The sequence below is a fragment of the Poecilia reticulata genome, linkage group LG8 (assembly GCF_000633615.1).
Source record: "Poecilia reticulata strain Guanapo linkage group LG8, Guppy_female_1.0+MT, whole genome shotgun sequence".
Taxonomy (NCBI): Eukaryota; Metazoa; Chordata; class Actinopteri; order Cyprinodontiformes; family Poeciliidae; genus Poecilia; species Poecilia reticulata.
This window is the reverse complement of record NC_024338.1, coordinates 10,872,019-10,892,245: the sequence shown is the minus strand read 5'-3', so window position 1 is coordinate 10,892,245 and position 20,227 is coordinate 10,872,019. Positions and strand designations below refer to the sequence as shown.

The following is a 20,227-nucleotide window of genomic DNA, read 5'->3' as shown; positions in this document are numbered from 1 at the left end:
TTTCGGTTCAGGAACTGCTGAGCAAAGTTATGACCCAACTGTGGTGACACTTTGACCGAGGGCAACACTTGGCCAACACCTTCTCCATCCAGTTGTGAAATATGTTGCAGGGAACTTATTGGGTATGCTTTGCAAGCACAGAAAATGATTTGTTTTGGTGCATGTTAGGCAACATAAATTTCGTTCCCATAAAACCGGTGATAATAAAACCGCAATTTCTGCCTTCGCGGCATTCTTTATGTTTTAGGGTAATTACTTGAAGCAAATTAACGATGAGCTTCAGCGGTTCATATTTGTCTTAATTAAGAAAGAGCAGCTGTGGCAAGAAAAAAACTTGATTCGCCTTCAAGAAAGTCATTTTGCAACGCATGTTTGTAAAAAACCCCTTCACAGCTGCCTCGCGTTGCACAACTGACTGTAAACACCAAACAGAGCGAACACATTTCTTATTTTCAAGCTTTTTTTAATACAAACTTAATAAACTATCAGTCCCTCTTAACATGTAAGACACTGACTCCGAATACTTTGTTATACCGTTTGCTTTATCAAGTATTGCACAATGTAGGTACAAAATTAATATACGATTACATTTTGTCCATAATATAGCAAAAATCTTTAAACTCTTAACAGAAAATACAACTCTTATATTTTTGTCAAAAAAAGCAAATATTCTTAAATCCCACCACTACGGAATAGTCTGTACACAATCTTCAGGATAGTCAATGTTTTTTTTGTTTGTTTTTTTTTTTAAAGATGGATTCATTTTTATAATTTCAATAAAAAAAGGAAACATAAAGTTGCTGCAGCCATCACAGATCACTGGAGTAGTAAAAAGATATAAATGCAATACCGTGTTGTAGAAACAATAGATACTCTGATATTTTACAAACTCTGTACTAAATTAAATTATACAATTAGAAAAAGACCAGGAATTCCCACTTATTGATGCCAATTTCTTGAAAAACTGGCAATGTCCAGTTATATTTAAATACTGAAAGAGGCCATGACTTAAGGTGGTGTTTTTTTTCTGTCTTTTTTTTTTATTATCTTAAAACAGTTACATAAAAAAATATTTTGTGCTTGGTTGGCAAAAGAAATAACAATAATGCATTTTAAAGTTTGGGTAACCAAGCTTAGACAACTTGTACTACAAGCTTCATTAAGAAATAAAAAAAAACAAAAAAGAAACAAGTATAACTCAAGGGTATAAAGTAATTCACCCTCGGGCTCATGCTCTTAGACTTGAAACTCGGATTTTGCAGCTTACAAGTCTTTTTTTTTCTCTTTTATATTTGACATTCTGTTTTTGTTTAAACTTTTCTTTTTTTTCTTTTTTTTTTCTGAAATGTGCATTTGTGTTTGTTTTCCCCCCATCACATTATCTCTGGTCGTTTCCATATGAAGTAGTAGCTTAAGTAGTACCTTTATAAGTGTACTAGTTGGCCATGACTGGCTGGAATTGCTGGTTAGAATACTGCATGTTGCCTAAGCTGAAACTCAAGCCATCCATGAGGGACTTGTCGTTAAGGCCACCGTAGGCCGCAAACACGTCAAAGGCATTGCTGTACTGCAGCGGGCTGTCTGAGGGGAACAGAGCACTCTGGCTGCCTTGACCCTGCAGACTGGGGAACACAAACTCCTTGGCATTGGGAGACAGGGCGGAGGGCTTCTGGTGCTGCTGCTGCTGCTGCACACCAAGTCCCAGCCCGTACAGTGAGTGCATGGAGGTGGAGATGGCTTTCTGTTTCAGGAGACTGTTCACATTCAGGCCCAAGTTGGTGGGAGAGGTACGTGCCACTTTGTTCCCAGCACCGCTGCCGTTGTTGCCGTTGCGTCCACTGCTCTTCATCTTAGTGGAGCCGAACTTAGTAGCTGCGAAGGTGGCTGTTGTGAAGGTTAAAGGCTGTGTGGACCGGGGCATGAAGGTGGGACTGACCGCCGCCGAGTGGCCAAAGGGCGGAGAGGGAGAGCTGGAGCCTGGAGAGGTCCCGTTCAAAGGCTCGCTGATGGGCATAAAGACCTGTGCGTCTGGGTTGAAGCTGTTTTTGATCTCCTTGTCCAAGTCAACCCCTCCATTCCCAGCTACACTTTCATTGCTGTCGTCGACGTACAGCACCTTGACGGGCCCCTTCTCGCCGATCTGGTAGGACACCTCGTAGGGGTCAATCCACACACTGAGGTCCTGGGGCAGATTGTTGCGGACGTCTTCGATTTCCAGCCCGCTCTCTTTCGCTGCCTTCTCGACCACGGGGTCCACCTTTTCGCCCACGTGGATGCATCTGAATCCTGAGCCCTTGTATGGCTTGTCCGGGTACCAGTGTCCCTCATACTTCTGCTTCAGCTGCCGCTCCAGCTCCTCACCAAAGATGTTGACCCGTCTCCTCGGCAGCTTGTTGTACAGGTACGAGATGATGAAGTTGAGAGCTACTTGGATTTCAAGCTGCATAGCGAACTGCTGAAGTGTGCCAGGTGCGTGGAGATTAGCTGGCTGTGACCTTGAACGCGTCCACCGGCTCGGCTTCGTTTATCCGTGTTCGGCAACACAGACGTGCTCCAGGTAGGGGAGGCAAAAATTAAAAGTGCTGGTTTTGTAAGAGTGGTGTCCTTCCACAGGGCGTGATCGATTTTCCTGAAGCAATGACAAGGCAAAGAGAAAAAGAAGGAAAGAATCATGAATAAATGTAATCATATTCAGATAGAATAAGTTAAAAATTAACTTAATTGGTTTGGATGGTTTATTATAAGTTAATGCATTGTTTTCAATGCAGTAAGCTCAGACAAATGCAACAAAAATGTCCTGCAAATAAAGAGGAAAAAAAAAAGTGCAACTTTAAAATAAGCCTGGATAGTATGATTCATGTAGATCCTGCACCTACATCCACATAGATGTCAAAAAAAGTAGGCACTGGGCATATTAACCTTGCACTAGAACAGGGAATCCTCTTACATAACACAGTACTGGACTGCCTCCATAAGGCAGGAGAACAGGAAAAGTACTGCGGGGGATTCTGCGTTTAATTAACACCGAATTTAACCGATTAAATGCGCTGGCAATAACTGATAATGGTGGATAAGTTAGTGAGGATATGGTCGGGGATTGCATTTCAAAGCTTTAAACGACCCTGTCACGGGGTTCGTTTCTGTCCGATTAGTCCCACTGATAAACTGTGTCGACAGGACTTAACAAAACCGCGTTTACACCCATGTTTGGCAATTTTTGCAGAGAGAAGAGGAAATCCTTTGCCGATTAAACGGCTATTTGGTAAATATTCAGTGAGACACGAGGGTGTTAAAATAATCGACTTGCACTGTGACGTGCAAGAGGCGAGAACTTGTTGAGAATGATCAAATACTTAAAGAATCATGCTGTCGTGCCTCTTGTGAGAAAGAAATGTACACTCAAACAAGTAATCGTATTATACTCGTCTAATTGATGCGTCTTATTAGATCATATTCAGTGTTATGAAGTTCAACGGCTATTCACAAAAAAATATCACAAAATAGTCGAGTAACAACAGCAAAGCGAGGCGCGTATGTCGTCCGCTATTTGCATGGATATACTGTAGTTTATTCCACTGAGATAAAATAAGGCATTCTGAACATTTTTATCTCACCCCTCCCAATAAATTTGTCGACCGACTGCCAGCTTACAAAGTACGACCAGGTCTATAATACATGCAAAAATAGAAACCTATACGATAACATAAGCATATGTGAAAAGAATACTTACTTCTTTGTAAAATATAAAAATGCTCAGTAGTTCTGAAGTACCGTTGGTTAGTGCAAATAGAAAACAAAAGTACAAATACTTTCTTCACATAGAATATATTAGCGTTACAAAAAAGTATTCCAGTACGTGGTAATTTTTCTTTTGGAGAATTGGTTTCAGTTTTTAAGGTTATTTTGCTTTTTTTAAACTCCTTTCTTCTTTCAGCAGGCTTTGCAGAGTAGCTCCCTCCTACTCGGGAGTTTCGCAACTTCGTCCCCTTCAGTCTCTGCGTTTCCTGTATTTATAGACTTCCTCCGCCGCGGACACGAGACAAGGCGGTGATGCGGTTTCAGAGGTCAAAACAATATCCAAGGAGGTGATTGGTCGTAGAGACAAGTCCCGCCCCGCGAGCATTGACGAGATCGTGCTCTCATTGGCTGAAGGGTGTTGTCAGTCTGAGGCATATGATTCTGAGAAATGGGAGGAACGCCTGTGATGAGGGTTTGCGTCAGAGATAACCTAGGACTGTGCTGACAGCAAAAGGCAAGGGTAATTTATGATAAGAGAGAAAAAGTGCTATTTAAAATAACATCTTGTTAGTGTTTGAAACACATATTTTAGTAAAACAAATACTTGTACAGCTGAACATGTTTGCGTTGTTTCTAGGAACATATGGGCAGGTCTATCCTTCATTAGATTTATTAGTGAGAGTATGCTCCCAATATCCGTTCAATTCACACCCCAAAACCTTGCAATACGTCATTTGTTTGCTTCTGCTAGCAAAACTCACCTCTTCAAAATCTATTTTCTACATACTACATTGCTGCAACTTGCCTCGACGAACAGCAGGAGCTATAATAGATATAGGCTACGTGCGTTGCCTGAGAGGAGATTCCCTACAGCGGAACAATACAGCAGTGTGGGTGGTGCTGAGTACAAGCTTGAAAACACAAGCGCTGATTGGTCCAAAACGGGGCAGGAGCCCCACAGTGAATGGTGTGCCCGTATCCAAGGTGCTGATGTAGGCTGCGCACGTCATCGCTCCGCTGAACTGCAGCCTGTTGCCCAGTTTTTAAAGAGCACTAGGTGTTTGTTAATGACAAATGAAGCGACTGAGAGGCTGTCAGCTGCGGTGACGACTTCAATTATAGTTATACGAGTGAAGACAGACCAAAGAATAAAGATGTGTTTAGTGACCAATGGAGGAAAGTCACATTTAAAGGTATAGGTTATTTGTTTTTAGTGAGGTTCGGTTTATGGTTAGCTTACTCTTATAGTGATTTCATTTAGTTTAAATCTGTATTAGTTAGTCTCAGAAGAGGGCTAAGAAGTCCATGAGAGCCTGAAAGCAAACTGGACACCTTCTGTTATAAAACAAAAAACTGTTTTAAAGATTTCATAGCAGTTTACACAAATGAACACTGAAAGAGTTGTCATCTTTGCATCAAGATGTTATTTATAAATAGCTCATTGATTATGTACCTGGAAAATGAAGGTAGTTTGATGATGATATTCCGGTGTGAAAGAAGTACTAAGACCGGAACATAAAAGACCAGAATACAAAAGTGAAGCAGTGTAATCCTTAATAGCAATTTCTTAAAACTATAAAATGTTACCTTTTCACTACTTTACTTTTATATGCAACAGTTATTCAGAGCAGAGACACTTTTTATCTTCTATTCTCAGCTGTTCTCACACAGGGGAGAGAATATTTGTGGTACACAGCCAACAACCTGTATTATCTGTGTAAATAGATAATACACAGGTTCTTTGTACATAATGTTGAAATGTAAACATAAGAATGGCTTAAAGATTCACCAAGTGGTGTTTGCATAAACAGGTCTGGTGTTTTTCAGATGTTACGTGTTGTAAGATAGCAGCAGAGTAAGATTAAAGGAAGTCTACTGGCCTTGTCTTTTGTCAGACTAGCTTTTTCGTGGACAGAATGATGTTCTACTGAAAAGTTGTGAACATTTATGATCTTACCATTGGACAGGAATAACATTCCAACTCCATGCAGAGACGCTCGAGGGCTGGATTTAAACCCAGGATCTCCTTGCTGCTAGGCAACAGGGCTAGTAAAGTAAGCCAATCTAAAAAATAAATGTGAATATTATTCACTTAAATGTATTTCAGCTTTTAATCACGCTTTACGTTTCTATTCGATGGTTAATCTGACTGGATATGATTAGCAGGTTACATTCTCAATTAATACTCATTGGTGGCACACAGCCTCATACTTCCACTTCCCATTGTACATAAACATAGTTTTTTCTGTGAATAATGGTCTGAATATGTTGTGGCATTTAAAGGTTGTTAAAATAGCATTAGTATAAACTGCGTTGACATTTTTTAGGACTGGAATTGTTTAAAGATGGTAGAAGTACACTTTGGTCTTGGCATTGGACTACCTTTTAGCATCAACATCTTGGACCAACTTATATTGATTTATTTTGCATGAAGATGCCAAGAGAATTATCTTCTGCAAATGCAAATTTACTACAACACCTTTATATTATAGGACCTCACTTCAAAAATTCAGAACTCTCCCTTTAATAACCTATTTTCTCTAAAACTATTGCTAGCCTAAGTTTTGCTTACACAACAGTCGTGATTATATTGCAAACAGAAGCTGGTTTGTACAGGCGGAGTGGACTTTCAGACATTCTTCAAGCACTTAAGTTTGCCAAGCAGTCATGCGCTTTGTTGTGAGCACACAAATGTAAATGCACCCAAATAGGCTCCCTATGGAAAGCTCCCAGCAGAATCAAACACAGAGCATAGACGGGAAGTCTGTAGATAGAAATGAGGGGAGAAAATTGAACAGTGCCCCGTGTATTCAGATCTACAATGCAGTATATACATCACAGTGGCGGAGTGACTCGAATGCAAAACGCGACTTTGTTTTAATACAGTTCTGCAAAGCCTATTGGGTTGTTGTGTTGCAGCGTTTTCTGTGAAATCTAAGTCGGTTGTTATTTAGGGTCAGTAGCATAAAGGCCTTCTGTGCACGGAGGTTTTTACATTCTGCTGCATTGAATTTGCTCTTTAAGTAGAGAACACATCATGTGTTTATTAGGTATGGTCTTCATAAGGGACAACAAACAGCCACAATCTGACACAGTGAAGTCACGAGGCATTACAAAGCATGCTAAGATAGCCGTATTGTCTTACGGTGTACTCCTCTCGTCATTAGATGTAACAGGGATCTGTACCACGTCTACTGAAGCTTCAGAGGTATGCAACTCAGGTTGGATAGATAATGTAACTACAGGACAACTATTAGTCTGGCAATCCACAAGTCTGGCCTTAGTAGAAGACTAAGAGAAAAGCTATTGCTTAAATGAAGTCTTAAAGCCTTTTTTTGCTGTTTGCTGTTTGCTGTTTGCCGTAGGCGATCAGGGAACATGGCAAAAAGGGAAGTAAGTGCTCTGATCAGAGAGACCAAAATGTAACTCTTTGACCAACATGCAAAACAACGTGCATTGTGGGAAACCACCACTGCACACCATTCTGAACACACTCCATCATTTATGGCAGCAGCATCCTGACACTATTCATCAGCAGGAACAGGGCTACTGGCTGGAGTTTGGTGTTGATGGAAACATGGATGACACTGGACTCAGTTCAGTCATGGATCAGAATATGTTAGAGGGGGCAAAAGACTTGAGACTGGACCACGAGTTCATCCTCCAAAATGACAATTGCCCTAAACATACAGCCATAGCTCCAGTGCAGTGGGTCATATTGAAGCATGTTTGTGTGTTATAAAGGTCCATTCAAAGTGCAGACTGAAATTCAGCTGAGAACCTGTGGCGAGTTGAATTGAAAATAGTTGTTCACAAGAATTGAAACGCATGTGTCCTTCCATTTCACAATCATGTTTAACTTTGTGTTGGTCCATCACATGAAATCCCAAAGAAATCCAACGAGCTCTGTAGTTACAATGTGACAAAAATTGAACAGATTAATGCTGTGCCCTTTTTTTATGCAAGCCACTGTGAAAGCAACCCTTAGCTTAAATAAGCTGATCTATGTAATAAATCTGTGGCTGGTTATGTTAAGTAACTGACAAAAAATAGGTCCTAATCAAGCTCTTTCATAAAGGAATAATACCCAAATATTTCCTCACAATGTCTCTGTTAAATGAAGGACATCTTTAAACAAACAACATTGTTGCACAAGAGGCACTTAATACAAGATCTTAACCTAGATCCACGTATTAAACTTGATCTCTTTCTGTCTGCAAATGATAAGCATATGCTGTTATATTTACTGCAGTATCGTGATATAAACGCAACCAGATGTGCGCGCGTTATGTTACACGTTCAGAATGAGAACAATTAGTTCTTCAGATGAAAAGCACATTCGGCGGCAGCACATATGAGCTCAAACATCTTTTTGATCCAAGTGAACTAATTATTATTCATTATTTGTGTTTATGTGTCTTACATGAGCAATCGACACAAAAAAAACTAAAGATTTCTCACAAGCTGCATCACTTCCATGTCTGCTTCCACCTCCTCCTTTTCTGCTTTTTTTTTTCTTTTTCAGTCTGCTCGCCCTCCCTCTTTCTATCTCGGATGGAAAACCTTTGACGTCACTGCTTGTTATTACTTAACACAACTCTGCAGAGTGCCTTGGGCTCCTTGTAATAGGCAGACGTTTTGCTTCGCCTTTGAAGAGCAAATCGGGTGGTGGGCGAGACGGAGAGAATCAGAGAGGGAGTCGGTGGGGGAAAACTGAGTCTAAGATTTGGGATTTTAAGGGTTTTTATTTTTCTTGTGTACCAGTGCATAAAGCAAGCTAAAGATCTATCAAGAATCCAATAATTAAAGAAAGAAAAAACAAAACAACAACAACAAGAGGAGATGTTATACATTTTTTTTGTAGAACTAAGCTAAAGGCAAACTGACTGAATAAAAAGAATCATTGTCGGGGTAGTGAAATAAACATTAACTGGAAGAGAAATCTGGTAAAGTGCCGCCAGACAATTCCACATGCACAGCAACACAAGCTCTTTTCACACAGAGGCTGCTCCACAATGCCAGTCCCCATTCATTATGTTGGCGTGGCTCACCTTTGCCACACGCCGACCAAACAAAAGTGGCAGAAGCATGCATCAGTGTGGCCTTTCAAATATCGTGCCGACATGGCGGAAAGAGACAAACACGGGCAGGAAAAATCGCAAAACAATCCAGTTTGAAAGAGGCTGAATCTTTTGAGTCGGTTAGTGTCTCTTAGTGTAAACCTCAGTAGGCAAATCCCCTCTTAAGCTTGACTGGGAGAAGATCCAATCATGTCTGCTAGGACTCAGTCTGCAGACTGAACATATAAAATGACACATGTCTAATTTTATATGTAAAATCATACTTCTTACATTAGTTGCTTTCACACTTATTGCCATCCATATTCTTTATACTCATGTAAGCCTCTTTTGACAGTAGGACAGCCCGTAGTCTTCTGTAATATTTGACAAGATCAGTGCATACAGAAAGAGTTATTAGTCTTTTCCTTTTTGAACAATTTCTGTACCGTTTCTATGATGGCCACAAGTTACTAGTTACCTGGTAGAGGCCAACATATTTTTTATTGAATATATCTAGATATTTCAAGCATTTGATCATGCAAGGCATTCTACAAAAGTACCCAGGGCTCTTGAAAGGGCTCCAACATCTCATCTCCTCTGCCATGAATCGCTTTCCCACATATCCATTCTTTGAGTAATGTCATACAAAGCAGCAGTGTTTGCGGCTGAAATTCTCAATCTTAGGACCGTCTTAGCATTAACCACAACGCAAATCTCCAGTTGAAAACCCCGAGTGTTGCAAAGCCAATTTTAAAGATTCTTTCCTGGAAAACAACTGATGAACATGTACGATCTCTCATCTTTGAAACGACAGAAAAGACTAGAACCTGTCTAACATTTTTTCAGATTTATTCTACAGACGACATTAAGACTAATGTTCAACACCCTGTTTCTTCATCAGAAGACTCTGATTTACATGTCTTTAGCAGGTTAACTCATAGGTGTGGAAGGTATTGTTAGGATGTTATTGTTTTTTTTTTTTTGTTGTTTTTCATTTCCTTTAAGCTTTTGAACAGCTGCCACGTCCTATCAAACATCAGGCACCAGTGATCTGCCGCAAGTCACGCACGACGCATGAACATGGAGGATTTACAAGGCTCAGCGTATGTAAATACAGAGGTTATGTTATCAGTTGTCACGGCAGCAGCGTAAATACTTCTTCTTCCCTGCACGGTCGCCTTCACAACCCATCGAGGCTGTTACATAATTCATCCCATCACAGGCTGCTGGTGCAACATCAATAGATCTATTTGCCATCTGCAGACAGAGAGGAAAGCAACACACAAAGACATACAAGCATCTCAATATGACCGTCTTATGCATACAGTATGAAGAGCGGCTCATTTTGATTCTACCGGCTGCTTTTGAAACATGAAACAAAGGAAGCCTGTTTCATGATATGTGTTTTCATTATGTTTGAAAGATGAATGCAAAAGCTATTTTGTCTTCTGTGGTACATGTCTTTATTTATTAAAAGCATCATTTCTGATGCTCACCTTTTTATTATGGGTATAATATCTTCATTGGCCTCATTTCAGGTATTTTATGATAGCACCTTGCATTCTTTCCCACCATATTCTGTTGGTGTCATCCTGACCTTTGAGTAAAAACAGCGAAGCAGACGCTTTGACGCTGCTGCAGAGTCTGGAATATTACTCCAACTTGTCTTAGTTAATTCTAAAGAAGCGACTTTAACCTGCTTCAGGTCTAAGTTGTAGCTTCACATACTGTGACCACATGGGTTAAAATTCACAAATAGGGAGAGGGAGTTGAAAGAAGAAGTGTGTACGTGTTTGTGCTGGCAGACATACACAGAAACTGTCTGAAATGATGGAGCAAAATATAAGGTGGCAAGATAAGAGAAAGGTTGCGGGGATGTGACCAGACACATCACTTGGTCTGGCGCTATGCTAATTACCTTGCTGTGTTTTTCATATATATATATATATATATATATATATATACACACACACACTTGCTTTTAGGCAAGTTCACAATCTGACATAGAAGGAAAGATCCACTAAGGGATTTGATACATCTTATACACTAGTCTTTTACAGCAGTGGATGCATTTCAGTGTGAGATGTGTTATGGTGACATATTGGTACCTTATGACAGATGGAAAAATATGTCCCTAATACACTCAATTAAACAGACTCACCCTGTAGCGTCTGGTCAGCAGAGGATGCTCAAAGGACCGATGTCCAGCGGTGACTTTCAAACATATTCTGTTTAGGAGCATCGATACGCAGCCTCCTTGGACTTAAAGATATTCATCTCTGTTTAACTGGAGAATGGATCATATATTTTTATTTGTCACAGGTGTCTGCTGCCTTGCAGCAAGAAGGGCCTGGTAAATGTAGCAGCAGTTTTCAAGTTCTTAGTACATTTTCACTGCTCTGCTCCTGAAGCTAGAGTCTGTCGTTTTCATGCCCAGCAATATCTTGTCAATTTTGTCTTTCCTGTGAGTGAGCAGAACGTTCAGTCGCTTTCCACAGGCTTACCGACACGTATTTCACAGCATCAGGTAAGGGTGGGGCCTGACTGCCTTATTGTATGGTTCAAATAGCCCACATTAAACCAGAGTAATTGAAAGTAGATAGTCTGGAAGTCACCAGATTCAGTGATGAAGATGTTTTGGGTGAAACAGCTCCTACTGGTGTACTGGTAGGAGCTTGTTACGTTATTCAGTGCTTCAAGTAGCCGTACAAACTACATACACTCACATACTTTCTATTATATTTAATCTAAAAGAGCATAGTAATGGTATGAATATTTTTTTTAAACATCTTTAGACCAGTGGTCGTGTTTGGTGTGCAGGACAGCGTCACTGAGATTTGCGATTTATTATTTATGAAGGGGCAACTCACAGAGGAGCACATCATCGCATGTTCATGGCAAAACTTTTTTTTTTGTAAAAGAGGCTACTTTTTCAGTCCTTCTTTCTTAGATGGATGTCACAGTCCTTCTGTGGCCCCTGGTAGTCCCTGGCCACCTCTAAAGGCCGCTTGAGGAATTTGCTGCTTGTGCATCAAAGTGAGCACTTTCACACCAACGTTCAGAGCTGTTTGCTTGCGATTGGATTACTCAAGACACATTTTAGTGCCTACTGGGGTGTTAGGAAAACACGTTTTGAAGTGGAAAAAAAGTGTAGAGGTGTCAGAGTGGGAAAAGGAGACAGGGAAATATGGAAGCATGAGGGGCTAACTGTGAGCTGTGAGGATATGGAGGATGAGAAAGCAGCTATATCCTTGGGGCGCAGGGACATGCACAGTGAGAGGGAAAAGAAATGAAGGACAAGGCCATAGACGCAGAGGAAGGATAGGAGAACATCAATAAGATGATGAAAAATTGATGTGCAATGCTGGAAAGCAAAACCTGTTACATTTTAAAATAAGCCAAGCCATCAAAATTTAAACCACCTACAGATAAAGAGGCTTTTTTTTAGGGTTGACCACGGAGAGTCTGATGCATTTGTCATAGCTCTGATTAGGACTGACCCTGGAAGGTACAGGGAGCAATTAGGATTCACAGAGAGAAATTAGAAGTAAACAGCAGGGGCTTGTCTGCTGTGACGTGAGCCTGATGTATGAGAGGAGGGATAAAGCCGGACAACGGAGAATGAGGATGCATGAAAAAAAAAAAAGAGAGGAGGATGTGAAATAATCCCACTGCTGTGTTGAACAAAGGGAGAGAGATAGAAAGAGGCTCCTCTGTGTTCATGGTTATGGAAAAGTACTTACTTGAAACTGTGTACTCAGTTCCCCATGCAAAGATACACACTGATTTATGCATCTCTCAGCAGGCTCTGCCTAGCACCCACTGAATGCATAATTACACCCATCTTCACAGTGTGTGTGTGTGTGTGTGAATTTATTCAGTGTGTATGTTGAAATTGATGTGGATAAAGTGGCCATGCACCGGTGGAAATCTCAATCTCACATTTAAATGAGATTCGACTATGACGGGCCCATAAACCAACCAAATTATCCTGAAAATATCCAGCTACTCTGTGAGAATATCTAACATGTTACCACGCAGCATGTCAAAGAAAGCTAATCCATTTTTATAGGTTGTTTTACACAAATACCTCGACTTAATAAAAAGGATTATCCACGAGGAAGCAGATTAGAATCTGACTTGTGAGGTCGTCTGATACTCAGAGTTCACCAATCTACAGCATCGTTTCAATTATTGGTTTAAAAACATTAAAATAAGGGAATATTTTCATTTAAATTAATCATAAACGTTCTTTTTTGTTTGTTTTTTGTTTGGTTTTTTTTATAAGAAAAATGCGAACTGTAATTTGAGAACATTTATTTAGTGGATCAAAAGTCCAAGAAATAATTATCTTCAACAAAATCACTGTTGCAATATTTATTAGCAACCCCAACAATTCCTATAACAATAGTAACCAAAGCACCCTTCAACCTTTTAATTAACCCTTTTCAGCTCATTTAAAGTTTCTAGAAAGTCCACTCGTTAACACTCTTTGGAAACTTTCTTTGCTTCCGAAGAGTGTAAATATAAGGTAGCGATGGTGCAATTTGTTTTAGCCTCTCTTCAAAATGGGACTGGTAAGAGAACATCCCATAACTCAGCAAACGACCACTTACTTAAATTATCTTCAGCTGGAGCAACAATTACTAAGCTTCAATTACCTGGAGCCGTGACAAACAAGGCTGGACGAAGAACCACGTTTATCCTGCCAGCAACCGCAGTACGGAGGATGACGGAGAGACAAAACAAAAAGTGGCATCCTGGTGTCAACAGGACTCCAAACTAAGTATTAAACTAAATTTACAAGCCAATCATTTGCTCAGATGTAATGACAAGCAAAATCTTTCACTATTCTACATCAACACACATGCTACTGGATCTCTTTTGCTTTCGTCAAATGAGACTAAAAATGTAGTTTTTCCGACTATAAACCCTTCAGACTGTGGCGCAAACAAAGCATAAAAGCAGCCCAGCTGCACCATTAGCTATGCTGGAGGATATGTGATGTTGTGAGCCTGTTCATCTTCCAAAGGGTTTATGAGACTTGTAGAGAAAATAGTATAACTGACTTTTTCTAATACCAGTTTTAAAATAAGGAATTTGGATGCTTATGCAAAAGAAAAAAAAATCTACAGAAAGAGGTCTATGTTTGGGTCTTTTAAATTTGTCAAATCAAGACAGAAATAGCTCAGCTGACACAAAATCAACATTTTTATCACAATTCCTGATAATTCCTGTAGCTGTTATTCTGGCAGACAAAAAATCTAATAAACAAGCCATTTCCATGAAGATGTATAATAAGTTAAGTTGCTGTTAAAAGCTAACCATGTAAATTTGAAGGTGTATATAATTGAGCAAGTAGAAATTATGTTCAAAAAGCTATTTTATTCCCCTTTTTAATAACCGTGTGATCCTTCTGCATTTGTTGTTTCAAATGCTTTGTAGTTCACCTCCAGTAAGAGCCTGTCTGCTCCTATTTTCTCTCTGCTTGGTCAAAAGGGACTTCAAGCAGTTGCTAATTTTCTGTCCGAGGCTTGCAGAGTCTTGCCTAGGGGAGATATTATTCAGAAGTAATCTTTGATAATGTGGATTACAAAATAAAAAAAAAGAAACAAAGACAGAAGGATGCATGGATTACAACTTTCAGCTTTTGTCTTCTTTGTGAGGGGAATTACAAAGAAGACAAAATCTTTTCATGTAGAATGAAGAGATCTAATCCATGGAGGGGTTCGGAGGGACAGATAACAAAATGGAAGCAGTGTAATCCTGCTGATAGCCTGTATTCATACGAACACGCGGTCCTTTCTCACATAATCTCAGGTCAAACAATAACCTGAGGCAAAGCTGCTTGGCGTTGGGTTTGTACGTTCACGTTAATGTAATTTGTGTTTGTTTACATTTCGGACAAAATTGCATTAAGCTAAATTAACGTTTGTTGCCATGTTTTCCATTATGATTAAATAGAATCCATATGTGGATACGCTTGTTTCTGTTCACCGTGAAAGTAAATACAACTCTCTCCTTTTTCTGAGGTATTCAGAGAGATTTTTATATGATAGACGTCTTTGCAAGAAATGACTCTTTATGAAACCGTAGAGAGAGTCACATGTACTTGGCCCACATCTGAACATGAAGTTCTGTCTGAACTGTGTGTAAAACACAGTTTTGCACACAATTCGATAAGCCACTTCTGATTTGGCTAGTGGTTAAACCTGCCAGTGAGAGCAGACACAGTGTTGAGGAGTGATTGAAGCATATTTAAAATGAGTACAGGACATTAACCTTTCCTTTATTTAGCTTTTGCCCGGTGCAGTCATTGAGGTGAACGAATATCAAATGGCAAACTGACGAGCAGAGAATGCAAATCAGGATGCAGGAAAATGAACCCGATCATGGGTGCAGTCCTCTTGTGACTGGTTATATGTGGATGCTTTGCATGAGGGCACATGGATAGGAAATCGCATGCGTTTCTAGTTGTTGTCATTGCTTTATGTATGGTTTCGAAAATATTGAAACAAACTTCTTAGGTGAAAGCTAAATGAGGTGCTCTCGAATGTAATTGTCCTATTTCTTTTTCCCCATATGTCTTTTACTGGCATTTTAGGCATAATATAAAAATGCTTGTTGCTTACATAAGTTAGGGAAACTTTGATGTGTGAAAGCAATATCTAGAGATGTCATCCCAACATGACTGGCTTTATTAAATCAAGGTTTACTCTGCAGCCCTGGGCAGACAACACCAGGCAACCCCTCAGAGTGGCCATGTGGCCGACGCAGAGGCAGGTCAGCAGGGAAGCAAAGGAGCACCAGGTCACAAACACAAGGAGAGACACGGGGCACTCAATCCCCTATCCGAGCACATCACCGTGACCTCCCCAGAACCCTGACACCCAGGCGGCCAGACGAATCTAACACCGAGGGGAAGGAATCCCCGTACCTGCAGAGAACCCCCAATCTGCCAGGCAAGCATGAGCTGTCCACACCAGCTGGAACTCAGAAGGACCAGCATACGAAGGGCCGTCCTGCTCAGTCGGACAGCTGTAGGGAAGACGAGGGAGCGGCATTCCCACCAGACCCGAGAGCTCAGTCTCTATAGCCCAGAACATCACAGAGAAAACATCGGATCGGATCAGGTACCGCTGCTTTTGGCATTGTGAGAAGGTGAGGAAAGCATGAGGTGCACTAAAATTTCCAAGTGGGAACTTTGGACCTGCTGAAACACAGCAGACCAAACCGAGTGCAGAATGTGATTCCCACACCATCACAAACTTTAAAGGCGTCACATTAAGCAGTCTGTTCCTCCTCCTCAACCTGCGTTTAGACTCTGGGACCCTAATTTCCAAATGAAATGCAAAATGTACCATAATCAGAAAAGAGGATTTTCTTTTTTATCACTGAGAAGATACTTCTGATATTGTCTGTGGTTTAGGTGTGGGTTAAACACAAGGAATGCAATATAAGTCGTTTTGAGTCCTGAACATGTCAACACTCTCGATTGGGCATTGATTAAAATTTGTCTCTAGGCTTTTATTATCCTTCCACTGAACCTTCCATAATATGTTTGGATCCAGAAGTTTGTGAACAGCAGTAGATGTAGCAAATACATTTAATTGTTTAACCTTGTACAGCATGTCAGTGACTGTTCAATGGATTACTGTGTCAAGGCAGCCTTACTCCTCTAATACAGTGAAGGTCACAACAAGTAACTTCCATGTTAAAATCTTCTGTAATTAGTCTCATGTAATATAATATCCGATGAACCAAAATTAGCTTGTTCCACCAGCTGTAAGTCATAATCATAAAAATGACAAGAAATCAATACTTTATTGATCTGTAGTTTTAGCCTCTGAATTGAGGCTGAAAGACGGAGAAACTTTATGCTTTTATAAAATCTGGTCCATCTGTACAAAAGCTGGCAAATCCAGCTGGCTTTCTGTCCTACAAATGAAACTGGGTTTGATCTGAGCTCCAGCTTCTGAGGTAAATGGCTCACAGCACTTAAAGCCTGCTAACATTACACACATTGAGGTAATTAGGCATCAGACACTAATACATCTTTAATTTTATAAATACAATTATGTGCCTCATAACTCAAATTCTGGTGGAACAACCCCGTTTTATTTTCTGTTGACTCCATGTAGCTGATAGGAAATTGCCAAACCGGCATATGAAATTTCAACACTGCGTTGCAAACTCTAAAATCTTGCAGAAGAAGCTGCTTCAGGGAACCAACCAACCAGCTGCTGCACTCTCGAACTGCCTCAGTCAACAGAAGTTAAGTTTGACTTTTTCCAGTTTGACCTTTGGCGAAAGAAACATGTCTTTGGTAGAAGATTCCCACCAGAGGGGCCAAACATGCAACATCGGTGTTGCGTCACCTGTCGCGACCTTTAACGTAACATGCACATATGTTACTATACACACATTAAAATGAAGGGGGAAAAAAAAGCTTACATGTATCTTGTTTGTGACTGTGGTCCCAGAGATGATGTCTTTGGACAGCTGTTTACCCCAGTGAGAGAAAACCGGGAACACTCTTTGAACATGTGACTGAGGTCTTGGCCTCCGAGCAATGCAAGGGGGGTCAAATTAGATGCCGCTGCTGCTGCAGCAGCAAAACAGTTTAACATATGGTCGCTGTTTAGTTTTTGCTGAAATGGCGTATCTTGAGCTGGTAAGAGGCTCCTTAGACAGAAAATGCAAATACAAATAAACCTCCATGTCATATTTTGCACAAAAGCAGATGATGTCAGTTCTGATCCAGCTTATACACACAGTGGTACAGCCATGGTTTCCAGAGAGGCAGCAAAGAATTGAATTAAAGCGATCAGTGTCACACGGGGGGAGGGCGGGGGTGCATATGTGTTATTGTATAATCTGAATATATTTTGAAATAAATCCAAGAATAGATCATGATCAACAAAAGTTCAACAGAATCTTCATCAGAAGAAGATTAAAGTTTTGAATCGGTCCATCCAGATTCCAGGAATAAATCTGACAGGAATTTATTCTGAATCACCAGAAATGATCTGTGAACAAGACAGATCCTTTACAATTTAATAGATATGGAGAGCTTCTGTATGGCAGAGTAGTAAATTATTGACATGTCAAGCTCTAAAATGCTGAAATTATTTCAAATAATGGTTAATCCACATGTTAGTTTATAGACATGCACTCTTACGTAAACAGATTTATGATTTTTTTTGGGAGGATTTTTGCTCCTAGCGAAATTGTTTGTTTTTTGAACCGCGCAGGCTAGTTGTCACATAAAATATAGAAAATGTTATACTTATTCCATTATTTCATTACTTATTGTCTCTTCCAGAGGAATCTAAATGCTTTTTGGAACACTTTGTCTTACAAATACATTAATGGTGACATTGTTCTCTGTGGTGTCCTTTGTTTTTATGCCTGAAAATAATAAAAAAATGCAAAAATGACTAAGCAATCTGGATCCTACTATTCCCCTCCACAGGACCACAGTGTGTTATCAACATGTTGACGTAACAAAGAGCTGTTACAGCAGCCACCCACGACAGAGGGACGCACAGCAAGACAGATTCAACAGAGAGAGAGAGAGAGAGAAAGAGAGAGAGAGAGAGAGAGAGANAGAGAGAGAGAGAGAGAGAGAGAGAGAGAGAGAGAGAGAGAGAAAGAGAGAGAGAGAGAGAGAGAGAAAACAACTTAAGAACAAATATCAGTTTTCCTGTTCTTTTCTTTCGAAAGCCGAGAGTTCGATTTCTGTCGGTTTAAGTTTGTTATGTGACTCCTTGTGTTACCTTAAGACCCTTGTTTGCCTTCACCTCCACTCAAACAAAACTCCCATTGCACAATCTTCCGATGATGTCACGGTTACCACAGTAACCATTCTCACGGTCCCTCCACCTCCCTCTTTGCTTTCGCCCTTCATCTTGATCCCTTAAATCTCCTCAGAGTGAGAGTGCCGCTCCATCTGTCTCCTGCTCCAATATGTGAATATGTGCTCCTGCACACACACACACACACACCCCTACACGCACACCCCCACACACACTCACACACACATGCGGCCGACGTTATGCGAGCCTGACAGAAAACTATCCACCAGGCAGCTTCCCCGGGAGATAAAACGTGGAAAACAATGTGCTTTTGCTCTTCTCACACTGTGTGCACACGCAGCTTACGCATACAGGTGGTCGGTCGGTGCTGCGCATGCTGAGGGTTTCACGGTGAAGATTCGTGCAACAAACAAACACGACCGCTGATTAGCAAAGGCCAGAGGACGAAAACAAAAAGACAGATGCTGTTTAGAATGCATCCGCCTGCTGATTTATGAGCACAGAATGAGGTAGGGGACCCTGGCCTGCGAGATGGATGGGATGGATCGGGAGCGGTGATTGATGAGGGATTCAATGGCAGGGAACACTGCACGGAGGCAATTTTAGAGATGAAGGGGAGGAAACGTGTAGACACAAGTGCTTCAAATCAAAGGCAGATGAGTTTATTTATTTATTTGTTGGCTGGTGGGTCGGTTTGTTACCTTTGGCATCAGAGATATACACAAAACCGTGACACTGCTTCTGTGGGAACAAGATGGAGCAAACATGAAACAGATTGACGGAAATACATTTGGATATTTTGTGGATAGTACCACTAGCTATTTCACGCCTGGATAAACTCACTATGGCTACCACGAAGTCTCTTCTTTTGATTTGACAGACGGTTTTCCTGAGCAAGTGCTTCTGTGAGATTTCTGACAGTTTCTGATGGAGATTATGTCTCTTAAAAAGGGAGTGTTTCATTTCCACTATAACCACATGAATGCTCGGTATGAGGGATTGCTGCAAAGGTAAATGACCCCGTGATGATATCGACTATCAGCTGATGCCATATGTTCAGTGGAAACAGTGCAGCTTCCTAGACCCATAATAAACTGAACTTGGCAACATGGTTTTATAACCAGGATCAAATCAGATTGCATGTAGCAAACTTTGAATCTCTCTGTATGATTTTAATTTCATTTATTGTATCAACTGGGTTTGTTTGTTTGTTTTGGGGTTTTTTTTATAGTGGCTGAAGGTAACATTTGTTGTGAAGTGGCGCTATATTAATCTTCACTAGGTCAGAGCACTGTAATTGTCCTCCAAATATTCCATAAATGCCGGTCAGTCAGGTCTGTGAAGCTGCTAGTGAACATCGTGTTCCTTAGAGGCTGATGCTGGTCGGGACCTGCTGGCAATCAACTTTTGCTCTCACACTGGCTCAGTTATTATGCAAGGGGGCAAGTTTATTTTTAGATAATGCAACCAGAGAAAACACTCTCTCTGTGCTCCAAATCCTTGCACAAGATCCATGAGAGAACTAATATGTTCTGCAACTGTTTCCTGGTTGGGGCTCTTTTGAATGTCCCAGTCAGTTTGGATCAAAAATCAAACTTGTGTAAAAGTGTT

The 20,227-nt window shown here is 40.6% G+C and overlaps 1 protein-coding gene across 2 annotated transcripts; it reads right to left on the bottom strand.

Moving 5' to 3' along the window:
• Window positions 1–521: 521 nt before the first annotated feature.
• Window positions 522–17,270, bottom strand: tob1a (transducer of ERBB2, 1a). Of its 2 annotated transcripts, none has more exons than XM_008415781.2 (2): window positions 17,253–17,270; window positions 522–2,629 (listed from the first exon to the last, which is right to left on the bottom strand). In XM_008415781.2, exon 2 carries the CDS (start codon window positions 2,444–2,446, stop codon window positions 1,436–1,438), a length of 1,011 nt encoding a protein of 336 aa, XP_008414003.1. In that variant the 5' UTR covers window positions 2,447–2,629; window positions 17,253–17,270; the 3' UTR covers window positions 522–1,435. The 2 variants fall into 2 exon arrangements, with proteins under 2 accessions (XP_008414003.1, XP_008414002.1); XM_008415780.2 differs by lacking the exon at window positions 17,253–17,270 and adding an exon at window positions 3,731–3,998.
• Window positions 17,271–20,227: the final 2,957 nt, after the last annotated feature.